Source organism: Gorilla gorilla, chromosome 11, assembly GCF_029281585.2.
Source record: "Gorilla gorilla gorilla isolate KB3781 chromosome 11, NHGRI_mGorGor1-v2.1_pri, whole genome shotgun sequence".
In the NCBI taxonomy this organism is placed as follows: Eukaryota; Metazoa; Chordata; class Mammalia; order Primates; family Hominidae; genus Gorilla; species Gorilla gorilla.
In genome coordinates this window covers 134161287-134188868 of record NC_073235.2, presented here as the reverse complement: position 1 = coordinate 134188868, position 27582 = coordinate 134161287, and the positions used below count along the sequence as shown (strand labels likewise).

The 27582-nt window shown below is 45.9% G+C and overlaps 1 protein-coding gene and 3 non-coding genes across 5 annotated transcripts; all 4 read left to right on the top strand.

The window, feature by feature from the left end:
• Positions 1–3212: 3212 nt before the first annotated feature.
• NCL (nucleolin) lies at positions 3213–14565 on the top strand. 2 transcript variants are annotated; one of them, XM_004033345.3, is made up of 14 exons: positions 3213–4896; positions 5923–6039; positions 7224–7701; positions 8375–8572; positions 8680–8766; positions 8952–9093; positions 10136–10260; positions 10870–10993; positions 11457–11614; positions 12134–12257; positions 12498–12631; positions 13126–13252; positions 13638–13861; positions 14055–14565. In XM_004033345.3, exons 1-14 carry the CDS (start codon positions 4879–4881, stop codon positions 14129–14131), a joined length of 2133 nt encoding a protein of 710 aa, XP_004033393.1. In that variant the 5' UTR covers positions 3213–4878; the 3' UTR covers positions 14132–14565. The 2 variants fall into 2 exon arrangements, with proteins under 2 accessions (XP_004033393.1, XP_018877546.1); XM_019022001.2 differs by lacking the exon at positions 3213–4896 and adding an exon at positions 4940–5089.
• LOC115933855 (small nucleolar RNA SNORD82) lies at positions 8804–8873 on the top strand. Its single transcript, XR_004069701.1, has one exon. It is a non-coding gene; the product is annotated as a small nucleolar RNA SNORD82 (small nucleolar RNA).
• On the top strand, positions 12739–12818 carry LOC115933856 (small nucleolar RNA SNORD20). Its single transcript, XR_004069702.1, has one exon. It is a non-coding gene; the product is annotated as a small nucleolar RNA SNORD20 (small nucleolar RNA).
• Positions 13326–13462, top strand: LOC115933849 (small nucleolar RNA SNORA75). The gene has a single exon (XR_004069695.1). It is a non-coding gene; the product is annotated as a small nucleolar RNA SNORA75 (small nucleolar RNA).
• Positions 14566–27582: the final 13017 nt, after the last annotated feature.

The following is a 27582-nucleotide window of genomic DNA, read 5'->3' as shown; positions in this document are numbered from 1 at the left end:
CTGTCCTGGCTAACACGGTGAAACCCTGTCTCTACTAAAAATACAAAAAATTAGCCAGGCGTGGTGGTGGGCGCCTGTAGTCCCAGCTACTCGGGAGGCTGAGGCAGGGGAATCGCTTGAACACAGGAGGCAGAGCTTGCAGTGAGTCGAGATTGTGCCACTGCACTCCAGCCTGGGCAACAGAGCAAGACTCTGTCTCAAAAACAAACAAATAAAAAATACAAAAAGTAGCTGGGCGTGGTAGCAAATGCCTGTAGTCTTAGCTACTTAAGGGGCTGAGGTGGGAGGATCACCTGAGCCTGGGATGTTGAGGCTGCAGTGAGCTGTGTTAACACCACTGGACTCCAGCCTGGCCAACAGAGTGAGTCCAAAAACACACACACACACACACACACCCACACCCCCACACACCAAAAAACACAAAAAAGTGGCGAGTGACAGCTGAGGAGATCACTGCAGTGGGACCCCCAGGAGGGGGTGAGGAGGGGCTCGCTGGCACACGGGAAGGGGTGCTATAGAGAAAGACTCTGGTTTCCTTGGGGCTTTGGAGTGTCAGAGAGAGCTCAGGATGTCTGCAAATGCATGGAAATCAGAGGGTGGGAATCCCTCTGGGAGGTTTGTCCTTCTCTATGAAGAAGATAGAGTAACTCTGTTGACAGGGAGGCCAGAGAAGGAGAGGTGAGGGGCCTGAGGGAAGAGGCTTGGCATAGAGGCTGGGGAGAGGGAAATGAGAGCGTTCAGGAGCTCCTGGAAGATGATCTGGGCTAGCAGCTGGGACTGCTACCAGGGCAGCTGCTGGGAGGGCAGGGCATTTGGAGGCCCCAAATCTGCATCATCACAGATTTCTCTCCAGCAGGGCCCAACCTCCTGGATGGAGAGGCCTGGGAGGTGCAGCAGGGAAGTTGGGGGTGACGTTGATCTGGGGCCCACAACACGCTCCTCCAGCAGGCTCAGGGGCCTGCGGTTGTTGGCAACGGGCTGACTCTACCTCTGGGTGAACACGTGAAGCTTCTGGGGCTGCCTCAGAAAGACAAAGGCTGGGTTCTCTGGCTCCAGCTCCTGGGACCCTGAGACACAGATGCCTCCTACAGGGGAAGACTCGCTAACACACTAAGCAAGGTCTGGCAAGGGAGCAAGAACTTAGGGTCCCTCTTTGACATCTGGGGGAAAGTGTTGGGGAAGATCTGGGCAGTATCCAAAGGCCTCAGTGAACCCAAAGACAGAAGGAAGACAGAAGGAGGCTGGACTGGTAAAGGGAACTTTATAGCAGACACCCCAGGCCTTCGCACTCAGCAGACCTGGAGCTCTGGAAGCTGAGGCTATGAACTCCCTCCCGGCCAGCTGGGGTGCCCAGCCCTGCCCTGCTCGGCCTACATGGCAGGGACTCACCCTGTAGGCTTTGTGGGCTGGGTGCTGGCTGGGTCTGGCCAGGCCTACCTGCAACTCAGGGGGAGGAGCAGGGGAGACACAGGATGTCCCCAACCTCCTGACCTTCTGAACGTTCCCTGGCATCAGCCCGGGCCCTCATCATAGCCTTCAGTGGAAGAGCCTGGAAGGGGGGCAGCTGCTTCCTGCTCAGTCCCCTCGGCTTCTCAGCAATTCTGTCCCTCATGTCACCACGTCCCTGCGCTAAGCTCCCTCTTTTTTAAATACCCAATGTGATTTTTCTTGGCTAGTTGGAGCCTAACTGAGACACTTATTTCCTAGAAGCCCAGTCCTGGGAAGTGGAGTTAATCCTTGGAAGCCTGCAGACCCCCTCCAGTGGGCTGTCAGATCCTAGCACGAGTATGAGGCCCACTATGGCCGACTGGGTCTCAGGGGTCAGAAGTGCCCATGGGTGTCCCAAGTGGGTGCCTCACTACACAGGTATCATGGGGGGCAGCCAGGCCACAGCAGCAGACAGAGTTGGGCTGGGTCCATGCAGGCCTGAAGCAGCAGCCAGTGGCCACTCAAGGCAGTGGTACCCCTGGAGCTTCTTGGCTGGTGTCTGAGACTAGTCACACTCCCCACAATAATTAGAGCCATGCTCACACCTCTCCCCACCATCTAGTTCTTCCTCTGCTAAAATGTGGAGCACTGTCTCCCAGCCTTGGAGCTCAGGGGCAGCAGATAACCTGAGCCGGCTGGAGCAGGTGGGGTCGCTCTTGGCTGGAACTGCCATGGAAAACCCCAACCAAAGACAGCACTTGGGAGAACATCTATGAAAATGTAAAAGTCCATACCCTTGATCCAGCTGTTCTACAGATACGATTTGTGTAAAATAACGCAAGTGAGAATATTTGCTATAGCAGTTTGTAATGGCCAAACATAGCAAAAAACCCTAAATATCCAGCAATGGTGACTAGATAAATTGTGATCCTTCCACACAAGGAATGCCATGTAGCTATTAAAAAGAATGAGGCAGCTCTACATGTGCTGATGTAGGATGAGTTACAAGATACATATAGTTAACACAAAAGAAGAGCTCAGAACAGTGTATATGATAGCGTTTGTATTAAATATAACAAATATACTTGTCTATTTGCACATACGGCTGAATCTGGAAGGATATACAAGAGACTGCCACTACCTTGAGACTGGGAGGCCTAGGGGACAGGAATGGGAGGGAGACCTTTTATTGTGCATCTGTTTGAATCTTTTGAATTTTGCACTATGTGTATACTTTACAATTCAATAAATACTCATGTTTTCAAAAGAAAACAAAAAAAAGCATTTAGAAACAAACAGGCCAGACGTGGTGGCTCACCTTTGGGAGGCTGAGGAGGGAGGATTGATATAGCTGAGGATGTCAAGGCTGCAGTGAGCCATGATCCTGCCACTGCACTCCAGCCTGGGTGACAGAGTGAGATTCTGTCTCAAAAAAAAGAAACTGGGATGACACAGCAGTGTCTTCACTTATATACTACGCCTCCACTGCTAGCTATGTGACCCTGGACAAGTTAATTTACCTCTATGTCCCAGTTTCTGTAAAACAGTGGTAACTTTTTGGAAAGGTTATTTTGAAGAGTAAGTTAATTAATATGTAAAGAGCTGGAAGAGCGCCTGGCACTGAATCAGCATTATGAAGTGTTAGATATTGCTATTTTGCTGCCCCAGACTAACTCCAAAGCAACGCCACTTGAGCCATGCCGGCTCTCCCTGCTGCTGCTTCTACCTAAATACTTCATTCATTTAACAAATAATTTTATTTTCTTTCTTTTTTTTTTTGAGATGGGGTTTCGCTCTTGTTCCTCAGGCTGGAGTTCAATGACGCGATCTCGGCTCACTGCAACCTCCGCCTCCTGGGCTCAAGCGATCCTCTCACCTCAGCCTCCCGAGTAGCTGGGACTCCAGGCGAGCGCCACCACGCCCGCTAATTATTTTTTGTGTGGAGACACGGTCGCATTATATTACCCGGGCCGGTCTCAAGTTCCTGGACTCAAGCGATCCTCCTGCATCAGCCTCCCAAAGTACTGGGATTACAGGCATGAGCCATCGCACCCGGCCTTAACAAATGCTTTTCTTTCTGAGACGGAGTCTCGCTCTGTCGCCCAGGCTGGAGTGCAGTGGGCGATCTCGGCTCACTGCAACGTCCGCCTCCACGGTTCATGAGCCTCGGCCTCCCAAAATGCTGGGATTGCGGATCTGAACCACCGCGCCCGGCCTGAGGTGATTTTTAACAAGTACAGCCGTAGCTGCAGGTATCCTGGTTCTGTAGGAACAATGAGGTATGGATGGATCCATACCTGGACCCATGGATGGGATGGATCCCCGGCAGGCCCTGGACGGAGGGAAATGCACTAGTTTGCTAAGCCCGGCATCGAGTGAGACCCACCCACAAAGCTAACCGTGGAAGTCACTGGCGGCCTCCTTCGCCCTGCCGCCGGGGAACCCTGCCGGTGGCTCTCGACCTGCTCCCGGGCCATCTGGTGACACTGACTTCGCAGCCACCACCTTAATTGGCGCATTCGACCCAAATAATAACCAGCGAACCTGTGGGCGGTCAAAGGCCCGGCTCTGGGGTCGGCCCTCCCAGGCCCCTCTCCCTGCCCTGTGAGGCCAGAAAGTTACTTCTCCGAGGCCGTTCCCCATGTCGAGAAATATCTCCCGCTTGAGGTTCTGTGGGGTAGGAGAGGTTCGTGCATTTCTCACAGAAAACCTCGCACAGACCCGCGACTGCCTTTATTAACAGCTCTCAGGAGGCGGCCTGCAGCCGGGGGTGTCTCCGGCCCCATGCTCGCGGGCAAGCAGGGCTAAGCTGTGCCTCCAAAAGGGCCAACGGGAACTCCGCGGTCCCTGAACTTCCGGTGCTGGCGGACTCCTCGCTCCAGGGCCACCGGGAGCCGCGGCGTGAGTGCGTGCCGGGACCGAGCGCGGGGTCTCTGAGGAACTCCAAGGCTGCCCGAGCCTAGGGACCCAGCCACATTGGCGAACCGGAGACCGCCCGATTCCACCACCCCCGCGCTCCCCTCACAGCCGGCGCCAAAAACGCCAGTCCCACGACGCAGGCCGAGACCCGCGCGCCCACGGCCCAATCAGCGCGGGCCTTGCACAAAGCGAGCCCCGCCCCCACGGCGCCGTTGCCAGCCCCTCCCCCTCCCGTGGCCGCCTCGGCCCGCCTACTCCCCGCCCCGCGCCGTTCACGGTTAAAGGCTCGCGATTGGCTCATGGGGACGGCCGCGAGCTTTGGTTGGTCGGCGCGGAGTCACGAGGGCGCCGTCGTCGCCTTTCCACAGGCGATTACTGGGCAGGCTCAGTCTTTCGCCTCAGTCTCGAGCTCTCGCTGGCCTTCGGGTGTACGTGCTCCGGGATCTTCAGCACCCGCGGCCGCCATCGCCGTCGCTTCGCTTCTTCTGGACTCATCTGCGCCACTTGTCCGCTTCACACTCCGCCGCCATCATGGTGAAGCTCGCGAAGGTAAACGGCTTTGAGCGCGAGCGCAGACGTGTAGGCCTGCTTTCCGAGGTGCGAGCGCGGCGCCGCGGGGAGGAGGGCCTGCGCGCAGTCCCGGGCGCGTTCTAGGGCGCCATGCTGCGGGAAGTCTCGCGCGATTAGTGGGAAGGTCTCGCGGCTTCTGGCTACTTGGTGGCGAGGTGAAGAGCTTCTGCAGGTGCTGGGGGCGGCGAACGCGGCGGGAAAGACAGAGTCACTGAGCGCGGGGAGGGGGCGCTGGGCCCCGGGGTGGAGAGATGAGACCAAACTCTCCAGGCTGAGACGCGTACGAGCTGGGACTCGACTCCTGACGCACGTGCCCGGGAGCGCGGCCTGCCACGTGGGCCGCGCCGCGTGGGTCCTGGAATCTCCAGAGGGACCGGTGCCTTGGGCCGGGAAATGGCGGTATCGGCCCTAGTCGGAGTCCCGGCTGCGCTCGGATGTCTCCGCCCCGGCCTGGCGAGCCGACACGTGGTGGGCCCCGGAAGGTGGCTCTGCCGCGTGCTTTTTGCGCCGTGTTTCGGGCACGTGGTGGCCTACCAGGTACCCCCACGTGGCCGCGCCGCCTCTTTAAGGGGCGGGGTTGTCTCGCTGGGAAAGGCATAAGCTTCATGAGAAAATCAAGGTAGTCATTTTTTTAAGTGCCTTAATGATCTTCACCGTTAATTTGGATTCAGATGAGGGTGGTAGAATAAAGTACCGGGATTTGTAGTATTAAAACACGGTTGCGCTTAACTAAGGTAACGGGAGGAGAAATCTTTTCTTCAGGTTGACTTTTTACCTTAGGGCAGGTTTTCTGTTGGTAAAGCCTGAGAGGAAAAATGTGTGGGCGGTTGAGAGTAGTCCCTCTTGCATTGCCATCAGGAGTAGTTTCTATGTTAGTTGTGGTGTTTGGCACTATGAGAAATGGATCTGAGGAAGGAGATGATGGCGTATGAACGGTAATGGCAAAATATGAATGGCCTGAAATGTCGAGGTGGAGGTGTAATGATCTACTTGTGTCCATTTTAGGCAGGTAAAAATCAAGGTGACCCCAAGAAAATGGCTCCTCCTCCAAAGGAGGTAGAAGAAGATAGTGAAGATGAGGAAATGTCAGAAGATGAAGAAGATGATAGCAGTGGAGAAGAGGTAATTTTATCCAACTTAATGCAGAATTATGTTAAAACTACAAAATGGAGAGTTAAGACATGAAATTGGATATCTGGCAAAAATAAGATTTTATTTATCCAGGTATGTCTTATTGTAGTGGTTGAGTGTTTCACAAGCTCTTCATTGACATGTCAAGATGTCATTTGGCTAAGTATTTGAATGTGAGTGTGAGACGAGATCTGGGGATTTCTTTTCCATGTGCCTCTGCAGGGCTTGGAGTGTGATTTGTTGTGTTAAATCATTACATTTTTCCAGTTTCAGCATGTTAGCCTCACCCCCACATGTAGAGCTGGGCATTGTATTCAGATCTGAGGATAACCTTAACCAGATTCCTTTCCTAGCCTCCAATTAAAATTAATTGGTCTCCATTCCATTATATATAAACTTTGTAATACTACTCACTGTGTTTTATAGTTATCTCTGGTGTAGACTGAGGGCTGCCACCTCTCTTTGTGTTAACATTGACACTCTTTAGCACTCCTGGCCTTTTATTTGCTCACTATAAAGACAGCTGAGCACTGAATTGTGCTCAGGTTTCTCGTTGAGAACTGAATGAAAGTTTTACTCTTCCACACGTTGCCTGATAAAACTACGGGATTTTAATGTAGCTAAACGATGACTTTTATCAAACTACCATGCACACTCTTTGATGTGTGATAGTTTTGTAAGGAATATTTATATTTAGCCTATTCATTTTTTGTCTCAGGTCCTAAGAATTGAGTTTCACCGGGCTTGGTACCGCCACCCACTGTAGGAGCCCCAAATGATTTAATAAGTTAATGCTTGGAGCCTCCTATGTGTAAGGTTCTGAATAATTTACACATAGCAATTCATGATCCTTAAACATGTAAGGATGATACTATTACCATTTTCAGATGAGAAAGTTGGGGCTTGGGAAAGTATGAGGTGCAAGAATTCAGAGGGTCTGGTTCAGAGGTATTTTAAGTGTTCAAAAGGATTCCTTATGTCTGGGTATTCACCTTATGATAGGGGCTCTGACTTAAGACAACATAACAGAAGCCTGGAGTTTAACATGCTAATGTGTCTAGTGCATGTGGTCTTGAACCAGAGGCATTGCCAGAGTCTAACAACTCATTGGGACCATGGTTATCTTTTTGGGTGTGGGGCTGGACTTACTGGTTTGGTTTTCATTTATTCTCAAGGTCGTCATACCTCAGAAGAAAGGCAAGAAGGCTGCTGCAACCTCAGCAAAGAAGGTGGTAGTTTCCCCAACAAAAAAGGTTGCAGTTGCCACACCAGCCAAGAAAGCAGCTGTCACTCCAGGCAAAAAGGCAGCAGCAACACCTGCCAAGAAGACAGTTACACCAGCCAAAGCAGTTACCACACCTGGCAAGAAGGGAGCCACACCAGGCAAGGCATTGGTAGCAACTCCTGGTAAGAAGGGTGCTGCCATCCCAGCCAAGGGGGCAAAGAATGGCAAGAATGCCAAGAAGGAAGACAGTGACGAAGAGGAGGAGGATGACAGTGAGGAGGATGAGGAGGATGACGAGGACGAGGATGAGGATGAAGATGAAATTGAACCAGCAGCGATGAAAGCAGCAGCTGGTGCCCCTGCCTCAGAGGATGAGGACGATGAAGATGATGAAGATGATGAGGATGAGGATGACGATGAGGAAGATGGTAAGGAGTTGTCTTGGTAGTTACTGGGCTTTTGATTACAAGGTATCTTGAGATTCTGGGATCAACATATTCCTTCCACGACAACCTGGAGATGAGATTAGAATCCTTGTGGGAATTCTCTGGGTTGCTGTGGTGTGCTAGACTTAATTACCCATGAATGATTTTTGTGTCTCTTGAGAAAATTTCAATAGCGCATTCTATTAGTGTTTTTTATAATGTAGGATTTTGTTTCTAAGTGATTTTTTTTTTTTTTTAATTTTTTTGAGATGGAGCTTTTGCTGTTTCCAAGGCTGGAGTGCGATGGAGCACTATCTCGGCTCACTGCAGCCTCCATCTCCTGGGTTCAAGCAGTTCTGCCTCAGCCTCCCGAGTAGCTGGGATTACAGGTGCCCACCACCACACCCTACTAATTTTTGTATTTTTAGTAGAGACGACGTTTCACCATGTTGGCCAGGCTGGTCTCGAACTTTTGACCTCAGGTGATCCACCCACCTTGGTCTCCCAAAGTGTTAGGATTACAGGCGTGAGCCACTGCGCCCGGCCCCAATTGATCTATTCTTGCCATGACTGTTATCTAAACATGGTGACAGGATTGCATTTTCTTTACATTAGATTTGAAAACCGATGTTGGTTTTGGGAGATTGCTGCAATTTTTAGGTGACTTCTCTTTCAGACTCTGAAGAAGAAGCTATGGAGACTACACCAGCCAAAGGAAAGAAAGCTGCAAAAGTTGTTCCTGTGAAAGCCAAGAACGTGGCTGAGGATGAAGATGAAGAAGAGGATGATGAGGACGAGGATGACGACGACGACGAAGATGATGATGAAGATGATGATGAAGATGATGAGGAGGAGGAAGAAGAGGAGGAGGAAGGTACTTAAATTAGATTCTGACATACATTGACATGAGTTATGTTTAAAGGAGGCACTTAAGTGTTTGTGGCTACTGATGTGTGATACATTGTTTGACATCTTGTCCAGAGCCTGTCAAAGAAGCACCTGGAAAACGAAAGAAGGAAATGGCCAAACAGAAAGCAGCTCCTGAAGCCAAGAAACAGAAAGTGGAAGGTAACTTGCAGAATTAGGGGATATGGGGGAGATAAACAGCACAAATGATGAATAACAAAGGGACTTAATACTGAAATCTGATGTTACATTGTAGTGTGCTGATGTGCTGTGTATAGAAATTTTGCTTTGGAAACTTAACTTTTTACCACACTACAAGTAGACTGAGTTGAGCTTTTTTTGTGCAGGCACAGAACCGACTACGGCTTTCAACCTCTTTGTTGGAAACCTAAACTTTAACAAATCTGCTCCTGAATTGAAAACTGGTATCAGCGATGTTTTTGCTAAAAATGATCTTGCTGTTGTGGATGTCAGAATTGGTATGACTAGGTAAGTGCTTCACTGCATGTTACATACATGTGGGTCTGTTAATGCTTTTCCTTCCCCTGTTAGCACAGTTACTTTAGCCTGCCACTGTTAAACATGAATACTGTAAACATCTTCAAGGATTAGCATTAGTGAACTAAGTTAGAATTAAACTATAGATCTCCTAAGTTGCAATTTCCATAATCAGTCGTAACTTGGTATAGCACAGAATAATTTTTAGTAAGTTTTTTTGTTGTTTGTTTTTGTTATTTATTGAGACGGACGCTGGCTTTTGCTCAGGCTGGAGTACAGTGGTGCAATCTTAGCTCACTGCAACCTCTGCCTCCCGGGTTCAAGCGTTTCTCCTGCCTAAGCCTCCCGAGTAGCTGGGATTACAGGTGCACTTCACCATGCCTGGCTAATTTTTGTATTTTTAGTTGAGATGGAGTTTCACCATGTTGGTCAGGCTGGTTTTGAACTCCTGACCTCAAGTGATCCACCCACCTCGGCCTCTTGAAGTGCTGGGATTACAGTCATGAGCCACTGTTCCCTGCCAGTAAGTTTTAATAATTTGGTGTTAGGTGGGGGAATCGCTTGAACCTGGGAGGCAGAGGTTGCAGTGAGCCAAGTTCGCGCCACTGTACTCCAGCGTGGGCAACAGATTGAGACACCGTCTCAATTTAAAATAATGATTGATGTTTATTTTCTTGGAAGTACCTGAAACTATTAGACCTGTCTAGTCATCATAGTGAATACTTTTATCCAGACAGGATTCTCCTGTATTAGTGCTTACAGGTGTTCTTTTGTCAGCTGCTACTGTGAATTCTTATAAGCAGTTTAGCTCCATGATGAAGACCTCAAACGTGAATGTGCATGTCATATCTTCATGCTGAGACCTTGTTCTGTAGCTGCAGTTTGCAGAGCCTTGACTTTGTTTTGCTAATACTAGGGGTGCTTTTTTAAATGTGATCTTTGTTTGCAGCATCACATTTGTCTAGAATACATATTGTGGATTTTGATTTGTGTTTTCACCTGTTGTAATTTTGCCCTCCTCTCCACCTTGAAGGAAATTTGGTTATGTGGATTTTGAATCTGCTGAAGACCTGGAGAAAGCGTTGGAACTTACTGGTTTGAAAGTCTTTGGCAATGAAATTAAACTAGAGAAACCAAAAGGAAAAGACAGTAAGAAAGGTATGTAAGGCTTTATGAGATTATGCAATGAACTCAGGAGCTAGACTGCTAGGGAAAATGCTTTGTAACCCATTTCCCTTGGTTTCCTCTTATTTTTTTAAATCATTTTTTTCCTTTGGTTTCCTCTTAATGTGGGAATTAAGTGAGCTACAGTGTTTACAAGAGTACTTGGCACTGCTTGTCAGTGTTATAGTGTAAATTCCTGAGTTAGGCAAGCAAGAGCACTTTTATACAGAACAGGAATTATTAGATGCACCTAAATTAACATAAAGGGATCTTTCTTCACTGAAACTAGCTTAGGTCCCTAATTACTGTCTATACAGTTGTAATGTTTTAAATTGGTGCGTTCACTTTTTTTGTTACGCGCATCTACTCTAGGTTGAACTCCAGTGTACCTAACAGATAGTTTGACATCAGCTGTGACAACACGGAGGGACCACTTGTGTGTTGACACTGCTATATCTCCATATTTAGCACCGAGCCTTGTACATTATAGGATCTCAAATTATTTGTTGAATAGAGCTATGTGTGTGTTTCCCCTCTTTTTGTTGTTGCCCCCCACCTTTGGTTTTTCAGGCCACAGAGCTTATTTTTGTTTTTTTAATCTAGAGCGAGATGCGAGAACACTTTTGGCTAAAAATCTCCCTTACAAAGTCACTCAGGATGAATTGAAAGAAGTGTTTGAAGATGCTGCGGAGATCAGATTAGTCAGCAAGGATGGGAAAAGTAAAGGGTATGTTCTGTCTATTGAAATGTAAGGGTTTTATTAACATTAATGCACTTTCCTGCTTTATAAAAGAAATATTGGTTTGATTTCCTTAGGCGTGTAATCTTGGACAGTTTAACCTGTAAATTTGTGCCTCAGTAACCCATCTGTACCGTGGGGATAATGTACTCATAGGGTGATTTTAAAAGACAAGCTAATACTTATGAAGAAGCAAGAAATGTGCCTAGCTTACAATAAATACTTTGTAAGTAGTAGCAGTTCTTTCAGTGAGGTGAGGTTACTATGAAAAAATTCCAAGTATTTAAAACTAGTAGGAAGTAAGAGGGAAGCTCAAGTTTTGATTGAAAAGTGGCATAAAACTAAGGGCATTTATTGTACTCAGATCTGAAGCAAGTTCTATGTTGCTGAGGTAAAAGCATTTGTGTTAATATGGTTTTAAAAACCATGAGTTCTTCTCCTTCCATTGCAGGATTGCTTATATTGAATTTAAGACTGAAGCTGATGCAGAGAAAACCTTTGAAGAAAAGCAGGGAACAGAGATCGATGGGCGATCTATTTCCCTGTACTATACTGGAGAGAAAGGTCAAAATCAAGACTATAGAGGTGGAAAGAATAGCACTTGGAGTGGTAAGAAATTAGGCTTGTTACAGGGTTCCAGAATTGGTGGAGGGAACTCCTTTGTGTCTTTGTACTTCATAAGTTTATAAATACTTTTTAATCAAAGTTACTTAAATGTAGGTGAAGATCAAGGACATGATACCCCAAGTCATACTCTTATTTGGAATAGTAATTTCCAATCTTGAATGAGAGCTCTAAAATCATTTTGCATTGGAATACAGTAGGCAAATCAAGCTTCCTTTGTAGACATGTTTTATACTTTAAATGACTTTGACCATGTGCGTTTTGAACTCAGATGATTCTAGGAAAACAGACCAGTAGTCAGCCTATGTAAGAACAACCAGCAGGACATTGCAACACGTACTAGGTACTTAATATGTTGAGGAACAGAAATGGATTTAGCTTACATCATGAGTATTTGTATATTAACTCAAGCACTGAAATTCTTAGGAATAAGATATTACTGTTGTGACCGAAGCTGGGAACCACTGTTTCAGAGTCTTAGGAATGTGGCATCTCTATTTGCAGGTGAATCAAAAACTCTGGTTTTAAGCAACCTCTCCTACAGTGCAACAGAAGAAACTCTTCAGGAAGTATTTGAGAAAGCAACTTTTATCAAAGTACCCCAGAACCAAAATGGCAAATCTAAAGGGTAAGATAATTAATACCTTTATATCATCAGTTATAGGCTATATATGTCTTAGAGGTCTAAAGGAACGTAAGGTCATGTGATCCTGTCAGAAAAGCCAAATAATTTTAGCTACGTAAATGAGTGTAAAATAAAGATCATCATTTAGGTACCAACTTGAGAGAAGGGGCTTGGCAGCATCATGTGACAGTGAAGGAGCATGTGCCTGGTAACTTATTCTAAGCATTAACTGTTCATCCTCAGGTATGCATTTATAGAGTTTGCTTCATTCGAAGACGCTAAAGAAGCTTTAAATTCCTGTAATAAAAGGGAAATTGAGGGCAGAGCAATCAGGCTGGAGTTGCAAGGACCCAGGGGATCACCTAATGCCAGAAGCCGTAAGTTCACCGGGTTAGGGTGCTGTGGTTGGGGGTAGCACTCTCAGTGCTTTGTTTATTTTTTGCACAAATTCTGTGTTTCCTGTTGCTACTGAGTGAACAATAACTGGATATGATGACTGATTACCTGAGAAATAATTGATGAAATCTCAAGAAAATTCCTCTAGATAGTCAAGTTCTGATCCAGCTGTGTCAACTCAGAGTAGCAAGTTTGCCCATGATTTCCTGCCCCATCCAGTGGGCAGCACCTGCTTGGGTTGCTTCTCCCACTTTCCATAGAAGATCTGGGGCAGGATATCAACTATGCAATGGCAATTTAAAAATGTAAACCCAGAATAGCCTTACTTTAATTAAGGACTAGTTGGCTTAGTTGCTTTTAACTGCTTTTTCACTAAAACAAGTATTCTTGGCTAGTAGTCATACTAGGCATTGTGCAAATTCAGTGTTGTTATGAACTGTGACTTCACATAGTCACATTTTTTTTTCCTTCCCAGAGCCATCCAAAACTCTGTTTGTCAAAGGCCTGTCTGAGGATACCACTGAAGAGACATTAAAGGAGTCATTTGACGGCTCCGTTCGGGCAAGGATAGTTACTGACCGGGAAACTGGGTCCTCCAAAGGGTAAGGGAAGGAAGCGTGAGTGCTGCTTCCACTTGAAGGGGTTTTTGTTCTGTGCAGACCTTGAGTCTAATGTGTCTTCTCATTGAGCTCCTTTCTGTCTATCAGTGGCAGTTTATGGATTCGCACGAGAAGAAGAGAGAATTCACAGAACTAGCATTATTTTACCTTCTGTCTTTACAGAGGTATATTTAGCTGTTTTGTGAGACATTCTGGGGTTCAAGCTGTCACACCAGTTAGTTTTCCATAGAGAGCTACTCTGTCACTGGTATCTTTTCCCAAATAAACAAGGCTACCTTCTGTGGGATGGCTCCCCAGCATGTACAGTTAACTTGGGACATGTGTAGTAGGTGCTTTTTATAATGGGCAATTTCATTTGGTGTTCTAGGTTTGGTTTTGTAGACTTCAACAGTGAGGAGGATGCCAAAGCTGCCAAGGAGGCCATGGAAGATGGTGAAATTGATGGAAATAAAGTTACCTTGGACTGGGCCAAACCTAAGGGTGAAGGTGGCTTCGGGGGTCGTGGTGGAGGCAGAGGCGGCTTTGGAGGACGAGGTGGTGGTAGAGGAGGCCGAGGAGGATTTGGTGGCAGAGGCCGGGGAGGCTTTGGAGGTAAGGCACGCAGAGATAATGACACCACATAGCATGTGCTCTTCAGACCCTGTGCCCTGTCACAGGCACGCAGAGATAATGACACCACATAGCATGTGCTCTTCAGACCCTGTGCCCTGTCACGGTTCCTAATCACTGGGGAGGAGGAGCTTTGTACCCATTCTTTTAACAGTGTCTTGCCTTCCTCCTGTAGGGCGAGGTGGCTTCCGAGGAGGCAGAGGAGGAGGAGGTGACCACAAGCCACAAGGAAAGAAGACGAAGTTTGAATAGCTTCTGTCCCTCTGCTTTCCCTTTTCCATTTGAAAGAAAGGACTCTGGGGTTTTTACTGTTACCTGATCAATGACAGAGCCTTCTGAGGACATTCCAAGACAGTATACAGTCCTGTGGTCTCCTTGGAAATCCGTCTAGTTAACATTTCAGGGGCAATACCTTGTTGGTTTTGACTGGATATTCATATAAACTTTTTAAAGAGTTGAGTGATAGAGCTAACCCTTATCTGTAAGTTTTGAATTTATATTGTTTCATCCCATGTACAAAACCATTTTTTCCTACAAATAGTTTGGGTTTTGTTGTTGTTTCTTTTTGTTGTTTTTTTTTTTTTTTTTTGCGTTCGTGGGGTTGTAAAAGAAAAGAAAGCAGAATGTTTTATCATGGTTTTTGCTTCAGCAGCTTTAGGACAAATTAAAAGTCAACTCTGGTGCCAGACGTGTTACTTCCTAAAGAGTGTTTCCCCTGGAATGTCACTGGAGAGCATGGCAAAGCCAGCTCTGCCACTTGCTTCACCCATCCCAATGGAAATGGCTTAGTGCGTGTTTCCAGTATCCCAGCCCTAACTTGGTTGAAATGCTGGTGAGGGGACCTGCTCCTGCAGCCCTGGTGCTGACTTGAAGGCTGCTGCAGCTTCTCCTACTTTTAGCAGGTCTGAGGATTATGTCCTGAAGACGATTCTGGAAAGAGGTGCAGGAACACATTAGTCAGGTTTCCTAGGACAAGGAAGAGCTTCAGGGAAGAGCAGTGGCTAACTCCTGTAATCCCAACACTTGAGGAGGCCGAGGCAGGCAGATCAACTGAGGTCAGGAGTTGAAGACCAGCCTGGCCAACATGGTAAAAGCCCATCTCTACTAAAAATACAAAAATTAGCTGGGCATGGTGGTGTACTCCTGTAGTTCCAGCTACTCAGGAGGCTGAAGCGGGAGAGTCACGTGAACCCGAGAAGCAGAGTGAGCTGAGCACACACTACTATACTCCAGGCTGGGTAACAAAGCGAGACTCCCATCTCCCAAAAAGCAGTTCTGGAATAGAACTCAAGCTAGATGGATAAACCAATGGACACTTTGGAACCGTGGGGCTGGGGAGGAAACTGCCCATCCAGTAAACCCCCAAAAAGCCATTTGTTCTGCACTACGTATATTGCTTATTCTTTCTGGTCTTAAGTACTTGCCTCTCAACCTCCCCTTTTAGTAAAAGACAAGGCCACTTGAGAGGCGGGACTATCAACATTGTGATGAATTTAGTTGAAACCCAGTGCCCAAAATCAACGTAGGTAGCCAAGTCCAAAAACCTGTTTTAGTCAGACTAGTGAAATTAAACTGTGATACTTGGATGAGCTTAGAAGGCAACGTGAAGAACACGTAGCTGCTTTGGGTTTACTCTGGTTCAGTTGGGCTGTTGAAATCTTAACATCCTTGGGCTTATCACCTACTGCTTGTCAGCCCTGTTCCATGTCCAGGGGATGGGGGTGGTGACAATCCAGTTCCAAGACCCTCATGCTCTAGAGAGGAAGGTGGCCAGCCAGGGTTGTAACTACGATGAAAAAGCAGTGGGAGGGTCTCCCATGAGGCAAGCCTAAGGACAAAAAGGAAGGCCTTGTAGCCTGTATTCTGGATAAGGAATTAAAAGCTCTCAGTTAATTGAAGCCCATCAGGCGTGTTGTGGATTAGGTCTGTTAGCTCTTAAATTGCAGCAAAGCACATAGTATGAACATAAGTATGAATTTATCTCCAGTAGCTTTCAAGAAAGATCCCGTGAGGCCGGGCACCGTGGGTCATACCTGTAATCCCAACACCTTGGGAAGCCTGGGTGTGGAGATGGCTTGAGACCAGCCTAGACAACAGTGAGACTCCCATCTCTACAAGAAAAATTAGGTGGCCATGATGGCATAAGCCTGCAGTTCTCAGGAAGCTGAGGTGGGAGGATTGCTTGAGCCCGACACTGCACTCCAGCCTGGGTGACAAACAGTTTGAAAAACCTTGTGACTTGGTGTCTAGGTCTTCTGAAAAACCTTGTGACTTGGTGTCTAGGTCTTCTGGAATCTATGAAATGATGCCTCCAGGGCTTTCGGTTCCCTGCAGCCTTCACCCAGGTGAGAATGTGCTGCAGCTGGTTTCTTTGGGAGGCCTGTGGGTTAAGTAAGCGATAGTCTATATGCCGTGTGGCTATCTACGAATAAGGGCTGGGATTGCTGGTGGCTCTGGTGCAGCACAGTCACTGCTTTTTCCATACTTGGAGAGCCTATGGGAGTGCGATTTTGATAGGGCTTGAATTGCAGGAAGAGCTCATGGCTCCCAAGGTGGGGCTTGCATTTCTATCAAGTAGCTGTTAATAATGGGGCAGTTGCTGGGCAACTGTGTGCTCAGCAGCTGGGCTTTTTCCTCAGCCCCTCTACTAACCTGCTGTGAGGCAAGACAAGGGCAGGACACTAACGTTCCTGTCTCCTGATTCTTTTTCTTTACCATTCCTTAAGAGAAGGAAAGCAGAGACGGTCCAGTCCTGTGATTTCTCAGTGCTTGTTCTAATCATATGTGCTGATTTCCTGTTGAATGAAGATGAAGGCCGGGTGCGGTGGCTCAGGCCTGTAAGCCCAGCACTTTGGGAGGCCAAGGTGGGTGGATCACCTGAGGTTTGGAGTTTGAGACCAGCCTGGCCAACATGGTGAAACCCCATCTCTACTAAAAATGCAAAAATTAGCTGGGCATGGTAAGCGGGCACCTGTAATCCCAGCTACTTGAGAGGCTGAGGCAGGAGAATTGCTTGAACCCGGGAGGCAGAGGCTGCAGTGAGCCGAGATCGCACCATCGCACTCCAGCCTGGACGACAAGGGCGACAACACTGTCTCAAAAAAAAAAAAAAGATGGAAGGTGGGTTACCCTGCAGGGCCAGAAAGAGACACTGAGGGTTGCGATTAGGGACTGAAGTCAGATTCCCAGTCTTCCCTAGTGCCTGTCTCTAGTTGCTGATTTGGAGGTGTTTGGAGCCATTTTAGAAAAGTGATAGTTTTCTTCTGCAAATGGTTGTCGCCACATTTGTCATGTTTCCAGCAGGTGGCAGCATAAGTCCATAAGGATCTGGAAACTCCTGCCGGAGGGAGGCCTGGTGATGAGCTGATGGCAGGCCTTCTAACTCCAAACTCACCCTCAGATTCCAGACCAGTGGATAGGCCCAGGGAGTCTCCCACCTTGAGTGATGCTGCACAACCCCTGCAAAAGGGGTTTCCAATTGGATCCTACAGCTAAGATTATTTGGAAGCATGTCCTGTGCCCTTTCTCTGAGAGTTACCCCGTTATCTTTGTGTGTCTCACTGTCTCTCATCAGGCTTAAAAAAAATACCAAAGCTTTTCTCACCCCAAAAGACTGTCTCCTGACCCTGCCACCTCACACAGTTGTCTCTTCCCTTCATTGCCAAACTTTCAGGATGAGCATACTCTAGCCTTCTCGAAGTGTGGCTTCTGTCCCCCTTCCCCCAGGTGCCAAAGCCAGGGGTCAGCCTTCCCTAGGTTCACCTACTTCCCTGCAGCATCTGACAGACTATCCCTCCTTCCTGCCGAAACTCCTCCTCCACCGCTAAGAATTTAGGCAGTAGGGCCAGGCACGGTGGCTCACGCCTGTAATCCCAGCACTTTGGGAGGCCAAGGCGGGTGGATGACCTGAAGTCAGGAGTTCGAGACCAGCCTGACCAACATGGCAAAACCCTGTCTCTACTAAAAATACAAAAATTAGCCAGGTGTGGTGGCAGGCGCCAATAATCTCAGCTACTCCAGAGGCTGAGGCATGAGAATCACTTGAACCTAGGAGGTTGAAGTGAGCCGAGATTGTGCCACTGCACTCCAGCCTGGGCAACAGAGCAAGACTCTGTCTCAAAAAAAAAAAAAAAAAAAGGAAAAAGGGGGCCGGGTGCAGTGGCTCACGCCTGTAATCCCAACACTTTGGGAGTCCGAGGTGGACAGATCACGAGGTCAGGAGATGGAGACCATCCTGGCTAACACGGTGAAACCCCATCTCTACTAAAAGTACAAAAAATTAGCCGGGCGTGGTGGCGGGCGCCTGTAGTCCCAGCTGCTTGGGAGGCTAAGGCAGGAGAATGGCATGAACCCAGGAGGCGGAGCTTGCAGTGAGCTGAGATCGCGCCACTGCACTCTAGCCCGGGCGGCAGACAGAGCGAGACTCCATTCCAAAAAAAAAAAAAAAAAAGGGAATTTAGGCAGTGACCTAGCACTGTGGGAGGCTGAGGTGGGAAGACAGCATGAGCTCAGGAGTTAGAGACCAGTCTGAGCAACATAGCCGGACACGTGTCTCTACCAAAAAAGAAAAGAAAAAAAGAACTTAGACACACTAAGGGTTGAAGTGGAGAGGAAGGAAAGGAACAAACCCTCAAGGATTGCGGCCATTCAAAAGCCCAGTTCCATCCAATTCATAGATGGGAACAAATGGCTGTCCCCACTGATCAGGTCACCAACCCAGTAATGGGGGGAGTAAGAGGCCAGGAGGGTTACCCTGTTTCTGATCCCTGTACATGGAAACATGAAAAGAAATGCATGCTCCCTCTGACAGGGGGGACTTGGTTTTGTTCACTGTGCTGTTCCGAGCCTAGAAGAGAGGCTAACACATAGTAGGTGCTCAGCAAGTTTCCCACGGGAAACACCTTCCCCCCAACTTACTGTAAGGTCAGGTAGCAACAGGAAGGGATCATTAGGCCAGGAGTTTTATTTTTAAAGATACTTTTAGGCCGGGCGCGGTGGCTCATGCCTGTAATCCCAGGACTTTGGGAGGCCGAGGTGGGTGGATCACGAGGTCAGGAGATCGAGACCATCCTGGCCAACACAGTGAAACCCCGTCTCTACTAAAAATACAAAAAATTAGCTGGGCGTGGTGGCGGGCGCCTGTAGTCCCAGCTGCTCGGGAGGCTGAGGCAGGAGAAATGGCATGAACCCGGGAGGCGGAGGTTGCAGTGAGCCGAGATCACGCCACTGCACTCCAGCCTGGGCGACAGAGCAAGACTCCGTCTCAAAAATAAATAAATAAATAAAGATAAAGATACTTTTATTTTTAAAATTTTTTATTTTTTTACGTATAAGGTCTCACTCTGTGGCCCAGGCTGGAGTGCAGTGGCACAATCATGGCTCACTGCAGCCTTGGCCTCCCGAGCTCAAGCAATCCTCCTACCTCAGTCTCTCGAGTAGCTTAGTGGTGGGGATTACATATGTGCACCACCACGCCTGGCTAATTAAAAAAAAAAAAAATGTTTTTATAGAGACAGTGTCTCACTGCATTACCCAGGCCGGTCTCAAACTTCTGGGCTCAAGCAGTCCTCCCGTCTTGGCCTCCCCAAGGGTTAGGATTACAGGTGTGAGCCACTGCACCTGGCCAACATATTTTTAAAGTTATTTTTACTTTATTATTTTTTAAAATGAGATGAGGTCTCACTTTGTTGCCCAGGCTAGAGTACAAAGATGTTATCATAGCACAGTACGGCCTTGAACTCCTGGGCTCAAGTGATCCCACTCTAGCCTCCCCAATAGCTGACTACAGGCACATACCACTGCATCCAGTTTAAATTCTTAATGTTTTTGTACCAAGGATTCTTTTGGGAGTCTGGTGAAGCCTTTGAACCCTTTTCAGAATAATGTTTTCTAAATCACTTTAAAATATAAAAGGAATACAAGGGAGACCAATTATATTGAAATTAGTTATTAAAATATTTGAGCATAACTTATGTGATAGAATTATAGATATGTTCATTAATGGATTAGGTAAGATTTATTTACATTGAAAACACAGGTAGTTTGGTTCTGGTAGTGATGAAGTGGCTTCTAACAGACTAATCCTTCTGTTGATGACAATTATAAACTCTGGTTAGGCCAGACAGGTGGCTTATACCTGTAATCCTAGCACTTTGGGAGGCCAAGATCTGCGGATTGCTTGAGCCCCCAAGTTTGATACCAGCCTGGGTAACATGGTGAAACTCTGTCTCTACAAAAAATACAAAAATTAGCCAGGCAGGCCTGGCGCAGTGGCTCACACCTGTAATCCCAGCACTTTGGGAGGCCAAGGCGGGCGGATTACCTGAGGTCAGGAGTTCAAGACGAACCTGGTCAACATGGTGAAACCTCGCCTCTACTAAAAATACAAAAATTAACCGGGCATGGTGGCGTATGCTTGTAGGCCCAGTTACTCGGGAAGCTGAGGCAGGAGAATCGCTGGAACCTGGGAGGCAGAGGTTGCAGTGAGCCTAGATTGCACCACTGTACACCAGCCTGGGCAACAGAGCAAGACCTTATATATATAAAAAAAAAAAAAAAAAAAAAATTAGCCAGGCATGGTGTCACGCTCTTTTAGTCCCAGCTACTAGGGAGACTAAAGTGGGAGGATCACCTGAGCCACTGGGGAGGTTGAGGCTGCAGTGAGCTGTGACTGCACCACTATGCTCCAGCCTGGGCAACAGAGGGAGGCCTGTCTCAAAAAAAACAAAGCAAAAAAACTCTGGGTAAACTATTTATTTATTTTATTTTTAGTTTTTTATTTTTTAATTTTTATTTTTGAAGACGGAGTCTCTCTCTGTCACCCAGGCTGAAGTGCAGTGGCACAATCTCAGCTCACAGCAACCTCTACCGCCCAGGTTCAAGCAATTCTCCTACCTCAGCCTCCTGAGTAGCTGGGACTACAGGCATGTGCCACCACGCCTGGCTAGTTTTTTGTACTTGTAGTAGAGACAGGGTCTTATCATGTTGGTGAGTCTGTCTCAAACTCCTGACCTCAGGTGATTCGCCTGCCTCAGCCTCCCAAAGTGCTGGGATTACAGGCATGAGCCATTGCACCAGGCCCTGGGCGAAATATTTAAAGATCAACTTCTAAAGTTGATTTGTCTTCCAATAATACCAGATAGAAAACTGGAGCAACCCAGGGAAGATGGTATCGATCCTGGAAAGAAGGGAAGCACACTGGATGAGACCCATGTTTAACCAGCTTTTCCCCTGAGGGCATCACCCAACCTGCGTGACTCCGGGGGAACAGAGCAGAAAGTGGATGTCTTACTGTGCTGAGGAATCAGGTTGGAGTGTGAGTCTGGAAATTTTGGGAAATAATGAAAATGAGGGAGACACAGAGGAGGAAACCATAAAATCTGCATAGAAATTGCCTTCAAATTCCTTTTTTCTTTTAATTTTTTCTTTAATAGAGATAGGGTCTTGCTATGTTGCCCAGGCTGGTCTCAAATGCCTGGGCTCAAGTGATCTCCCGCCTCAGCCTCCCAAAGTGCTGGGATTATTGGTGTGAGCCACCACACCTGGCCAGAGCAACCTTTCTTTCTGAGACAGTCTCGCCGTCACCCAGGCTGGAGTGCAGTGGCTCACTGCAACCTCCATCTCCTAGGTTCAAGCGATTCTCCTGTCTCAGCCTCCTGAGTAGCTGGGACTACAGGCGCCCGCCACCACACCCAGTTAATTTTTTGTATTTTTAGTACAGATGGGTTTTCACCATGTTAGCCAGGATGGTCTCAATCTCCTGACCTCGTGATCCGCCTGCCTTGGCTTCCCAAAGTGCTAGGATTACAGGCATGAGCCACTGCGCCCGGCCCAGAGCAACATTTCATAATGAAAAAAAGGTAAATTTACTAGAAAGACATAGAAATCTTAAAAGTGCATGCAAACAATAACAGAGTTTTATAACCTGTGAAGCAAAAAATTGATAGAGATAAAGAGAAATGGACAAATTTTCAATCACAGTTGGAGATTTTAACACCCCTCATTTAGTAACAGATAAAGTAAATAGACAAACATCAATAATGATATAGAAGAATTGAAAACTGTTGGTCATTTAGGTCTAGCTATTGAAAAACACATCTTCTTTTCAAGTGCACATAAAACATTCACCAAAATATTCTAGGCTCCAAAACAAATCTCAAGAAATTTCAAAGGATTGGAAAATATACAATCTGATATAACAGAAATAAATTAGAAATGATAACAAGATACCTAGAATACTCCTAAACATTTGTATATTAATTACATTTCTGAAAACCACTTCTGAATGGATCAAAGTAGAAATCACAAGAGAAATTAGATACTATTTCAAAACGAATGACAAAACACATTTTGGGATGCAGCTAAAGCAGTTCTTAGATGGAAATTTATAACTTAAAATACTTTAGAAAAGAAAAAGAGTTTTAAAGTTAACTGTCTGTTTCCAGCTTAAGCATGTAAAAAAGAAAGAAGAAATACATAGGAAAAGGAAATAATAAAAATAACAATTAATGATGTAGAAAAATCAAGACAAAAATTAGTTCACTGAAAGGATAAATAAGATAAAATTGATAGTCCTCTAGCAAGACTGATCAAGAAAAAAAGAAGACAAAACACAAATAGCCATTATCGGGAATGAAAGAAGGGGTATCATCACATTATAGACTGTACTGATTATTATTATTATTATTTTTTTAAGAGACAGGGTCTTGCTCTGTTGTCCATTGCCCAGGCTGGAGTGCAGTGGCACGACTGTAGCTTGCTGCAGCCTGGAACTCCAGGGCTCAAGCGATCCTCCTGCCTCAGCCTCTCAAGTGGCTGAAACCACAGGTGCATGCCACCATGCCCGGGCCAATTAAAAAAAAAAATTTTTTTTTTAATTTTTGTAGAAATGGAGTCTTGTTATGTTGCCCAGGCTGGTCTTGAACTTCTAGCCTCAAGTAATCCTCCCTCCTTATCCTCCCAAAGTACTGGGATTACAGGTGTGAGCCACCATACCCCATCCAGATATTCAATATAATGAAGGAATATTGTGAATAGCTTTACTTCACAAAATTTAACAACTTAGATAAAATGAGCAAATTCTTTGAAAACATAAGTTTCCAAAACGTACACAAGAAGAAATGGAAAATATGAATAATCCTACATGTACTGATGAAATTGAATTAATCATTTAAACTTTCCACAGAGAAAACTCCAGGCCCAGATGGCTTTATGAGTAAATTCTATAAAATGTTGAAAGAAGAAATAATACCAATCTTACACAAACTATATTTCAGAAAGTAGAAGAAAAGAAAACTTTTTCCAATTTGTTTTATGAGTGCTGATACCAAAATATGACAAGGACATTACAAAAAAAGACCAATATTCCTCATGAAACATAAACATAAAAATTTGAAAAATATATTAGCAAGCTGGGGCCGGGCACGGTGGCTCACGCCTGTAATCCCAGTAGTTTGGGAGGCCAAAGTGGGCAGATCATGAAGCTAGGAGTTCAAGATCAGCCTGACCAATATGGTGAAACCACATCTCTACTAAATATACAAAAATTAGCAGGGTACGGTGGTACACAGCTGCAATCCCAGCTACTCAAGAGGCTGAGGCAAGAGAATCGCTTGAACCCGGGAGGCAGAGGTTGCAGTGAGCCAAGATCGTGCCACTGCACTCCAGCCTGGGCCACAGAGCGAGACTCCATCTCAAAAAGTAAATACAATAAAATATTAGCAGGCTGGGCATGGTGGCAATAAATAAAATAAAATAAAATAAAATAAAATAAAATAAAATAAAATAGCAGGCTGGGCATGGTGGCAATAAATAAAATAAAATAAAATATTAGCAGGCTGGGCATGGTGGCTCATGCCTGTAATCCTAGCACTTTAGGAGGCCGAAGCATGAGGATTGCTTAAGTCTAGCAGTTTGAGACCAGCCTTGGCAACATAGCAAGACCCCCGTCTTTACAAAAAAATTTTAAAAAATTAACCAGATGTGGTCGGGTGCAGTGGCTCATGTCTGTAATCCCAGCACTTTGGGAGGCTGAGGTGAGCGGATCACCTGAGGTCAGGAGTTTGAGACCAGCCTGGCCAACATGGTAAAACCCCATCTCTACTTAAAATACAAAAATTAGCCGGGTGTGGTGGCAGGTGCCTGTAATCCCAACTACTTGAGAGGTTGAGGCAGGAGAATCACTTGAACCCAGGAGGTGGAGGTTGCAGTGAGCCGAGATTGCACCATTGCACTCCAGCCTGGGGGACAAGAGTGAGACGTCTCAAAAAAAAAAAAAAAAAGAAAAAAAATTAGCCAGATGTGGTGATGCACCTGTAGTCCCAGCTACTCTGGAGGCTGAGGTGGGAGGATTGTTTGAGCCTAGCAGGTTGAGGCTGCACTAAGCGATGATCATGCCACTGCACTGCAGCCTGGGCAACAGAGCAAAACCCCATCTCTAAAAAAAAAAAAAAAATTACCGGCCGGGTACAATGGCTCATGCCTGTAATCCCAGCACTTTGGGAGGCTGAGGTGGGCAGGTCGCCTAAGGTCAGTTCGAGACCAGCCTGGCCAACATGGTGAAACTCCATCTCTACTAAAAATACAAAAATTAGCCGGGTGTGGTGGCAGGCGCCTGTTAATCCCAGCTACTCAGGAGGCTGAGGCAAGAGAATTGCTTGAACCTGGGAGGCGGAGGTTGCAGTGAGCAGAGACTGCGCCATTGCACTCCAGCCTGGGCGACAAGAGCAAGACTTTGTCTCAAAAACAAAAAAAAATTAAACTGAATCAAGACATATATAAAAACGATGATCATCATGATCAAGTAGGGTATAGTCTCAATTCAAGTTTAGTTAACATTTGAAAAATCGATGTATTATGTAATTGCAGTTTTTGCCATTATTTCATTGGCAAAACAGCAATTACTTTTCCACCAACCTAATAATTCACCATATTATAGAATTAAAGGACAAAAATAATACAATTGTCCAAATAAAAGTAGAGAAAGCATTTGTCAAACTTCAACAATTAACAGTTGTGATAAACAAAACTCAACAAAATTTTAACAGACTGATAAAGAACACCTATGAAAAACCTAAGGCTAATATCACGCTTACTAGTAAAATATTGAACAGTCTCCCGCTAAGATCATGAACAAGGCAAGGGTGTCTGTTCTCACTATTTCCAAGTAACACTGTTGGAAGCCCAGTACAACAAGGCAAGGAAAAGAAATAAAAAGTGTAAAGATTGGGAAGAAAGAACTAAAACAGTCATTATTCATAGATAATATGATTACATATTTAGAAAAATCATTGAGAATCTACAAAAAACTGTCATAATAAGCAAAAGTACCAAGGTTTCAAGGACATAAAATCAATATGTAAAAATTGGTTTCACATATATACCAAACAGCAAATGACTGGAAAATAGAAAATTTTTAAATTATTGTAATTTCACTAAGAAAAACAAAATACTGAGGAATAGATTTAATACGAGGTGAGCAGGGCATTGTTGAGGGAAATTGACTAAATAACTGGAGAGATACACCATGTTTGTAAATTAAAATTCTTAATATTGTTAACGTGTCAGTTCTCTCCAAGCTTATTTACAGATTCAACCCAATCATCATAATCTCAGAAAAGTTTTGAATAGAAATTGACAAGATGGGCCAGGCACAGTGGCTCACACCTGTAATCCCAGCACTTTTGGAGGCCGAGGTGGGCGGATCACAATGTCTGGAGTTCGAGACCAGCCTGGCCAACATGGTGAAACCCCGTCTTTACTAAAAATACAAAAATTAGCCAGGCATGGTGGTGGGTGCCTGTAGTCCCAGCTATTTGGGAGCTGAGTCAGGAGAATCGCTTGAACCCGGGAGGGGGAGGTTGCAGTGAGGCGAGATCCCGCCACTGCACTCCAGTCTGGGCGACAGAGTGAGACTCCGTCTCAAAAAAACAAAAACAAAAACAAAAAGAACTTGACAAGATGATTTGAAAACTTATATAGAAATGCAAAACACTAGAATAGCCAAAACAATCTTTTTTTTTTTTTTTTGAGACAGGGCCTCACTTGGTTGTCCAGGCTGGAGTGCAGTGGCATGATCTTGGCTCACTGCAACGTCGACCTCTTTAGACTCAAGTGATCCTCCTGCCTCAGCCTCCCAAGTTGCTGGGAATACAGGCACACACCACCACACCTGGCTGATTTTTGTATTTTTTTGCAGAGACGGTGTTTTGTCAAGTTGCCCCAGCTGGTCTCAAACTCCCGGGCTCAAGTGATCTGCTCGCCTCGGCCTCCCAAAATGCTGAGATTACAGGTGTGAGCCACTGAGCCTGGCTCAAAACAATCTTAAAAAGTAAAAGAAACAAAGTTGGAGGACTTATACTAAATGATTTTAAGGTTTAATATAAAGCTACAGTAATAAAAAATAGTGTGGTATTGTTATAGGGAAAATATATACATCAGTGACACAGACTAGAAAGTCAATAAACCATTCCTCATATATATAGTTAATTTATTTTTGATAAAGGTACGCAGGTATTCAATGGGAAAAGAGTCTTTTCATCAAATAATGTTTTGAAAACTGGATATTCATATGGGCTGAGTGCAGTGGCTCCCACCTATAATCCTGGCACTTTGTTAGGCTTGAGCCCAGGGGTTTGAGACCAGCCTGTGCAACATAGGGAGACTCCATTTCTACAAAAAATAAAATTAGTGGGGCATAGTGGCGTGCACCTAAAGTCCTAGCTACTCGGGAAGCTGGGCAGGAGGACTGCTTGAGCCCAAGAAGTCGAGGCTGCAGTGAGCTAGGATCACACCACTGCACTCCAGCCTGGGCGACAGAGACCAAAAAAAAAAAAAAAAAAAGGTATTCTTGGCCGGCCACAGTGGCTCACACCTGTAATCCCAGCACTTTAGAAGGCCCAGGCAGGTGGATCAGTTGAGGTCAGGAGTTCGAGACCAGCCTAGCCAGTATGGTGAAACCCCATCTCTACCAAAAATACAAAAATTAGCTGGGCATGGTGGGGCATGCCTGTAATCCAAGTTACTCAGGAGGCTGAGGCAGGAGAATTGCTTGAACCTGGGAGGCAGAGGTTGCAGTGAGCAGAGATTGAGCCATTGCACTCCAGCCTGGGTGACAGAGTGAGACTCTATCTCAAAAAAAAGAAAAAAAAAAGAAAAAAGAAAAAAAAAGAGCTTTGTCTTTCACTTCATATTATATACAAAAATTAATTGGAGACAGGTTATAGATATAAATACAAAGCCTAAAATCATAAAGCTTTTAGAAGCAAAGAAGAATATCTTTATGATTAAGGGTAGGGAAAGATGTCTTAGAGAGGATACAAAAGGCATTAACCATAAATGGGACAAAAAAGATAAACTGGACTCATCAGAACTAAAATGTCTGCTCATTAGAAGACACTGTTGAGAAAATGAAGAGACAAGCCACAGGTTGGGAGAAAATCTTTACAATGCAATGCAATACTTTTTTTTTTCTTTTGAGACAGAGTCTCTCTTTCTCAGGATAGAGTGCAGTGGCACGATCTCACTACAACCTCCGCCTCCCGGGTTCAAGCGATTCTCCTGCCTCAGCCTCCCCAATAGCTGGGATTACAGGCGTGTGCCACCATGCCCAGCTAGTTTTTTTTTGTATTTTTGGTAGAGACGGGGTTTTACTGTGTTGGCCAGGCTGGTCTCAAACTCCTGAACTCAGGTGATCTGCCTGCCTC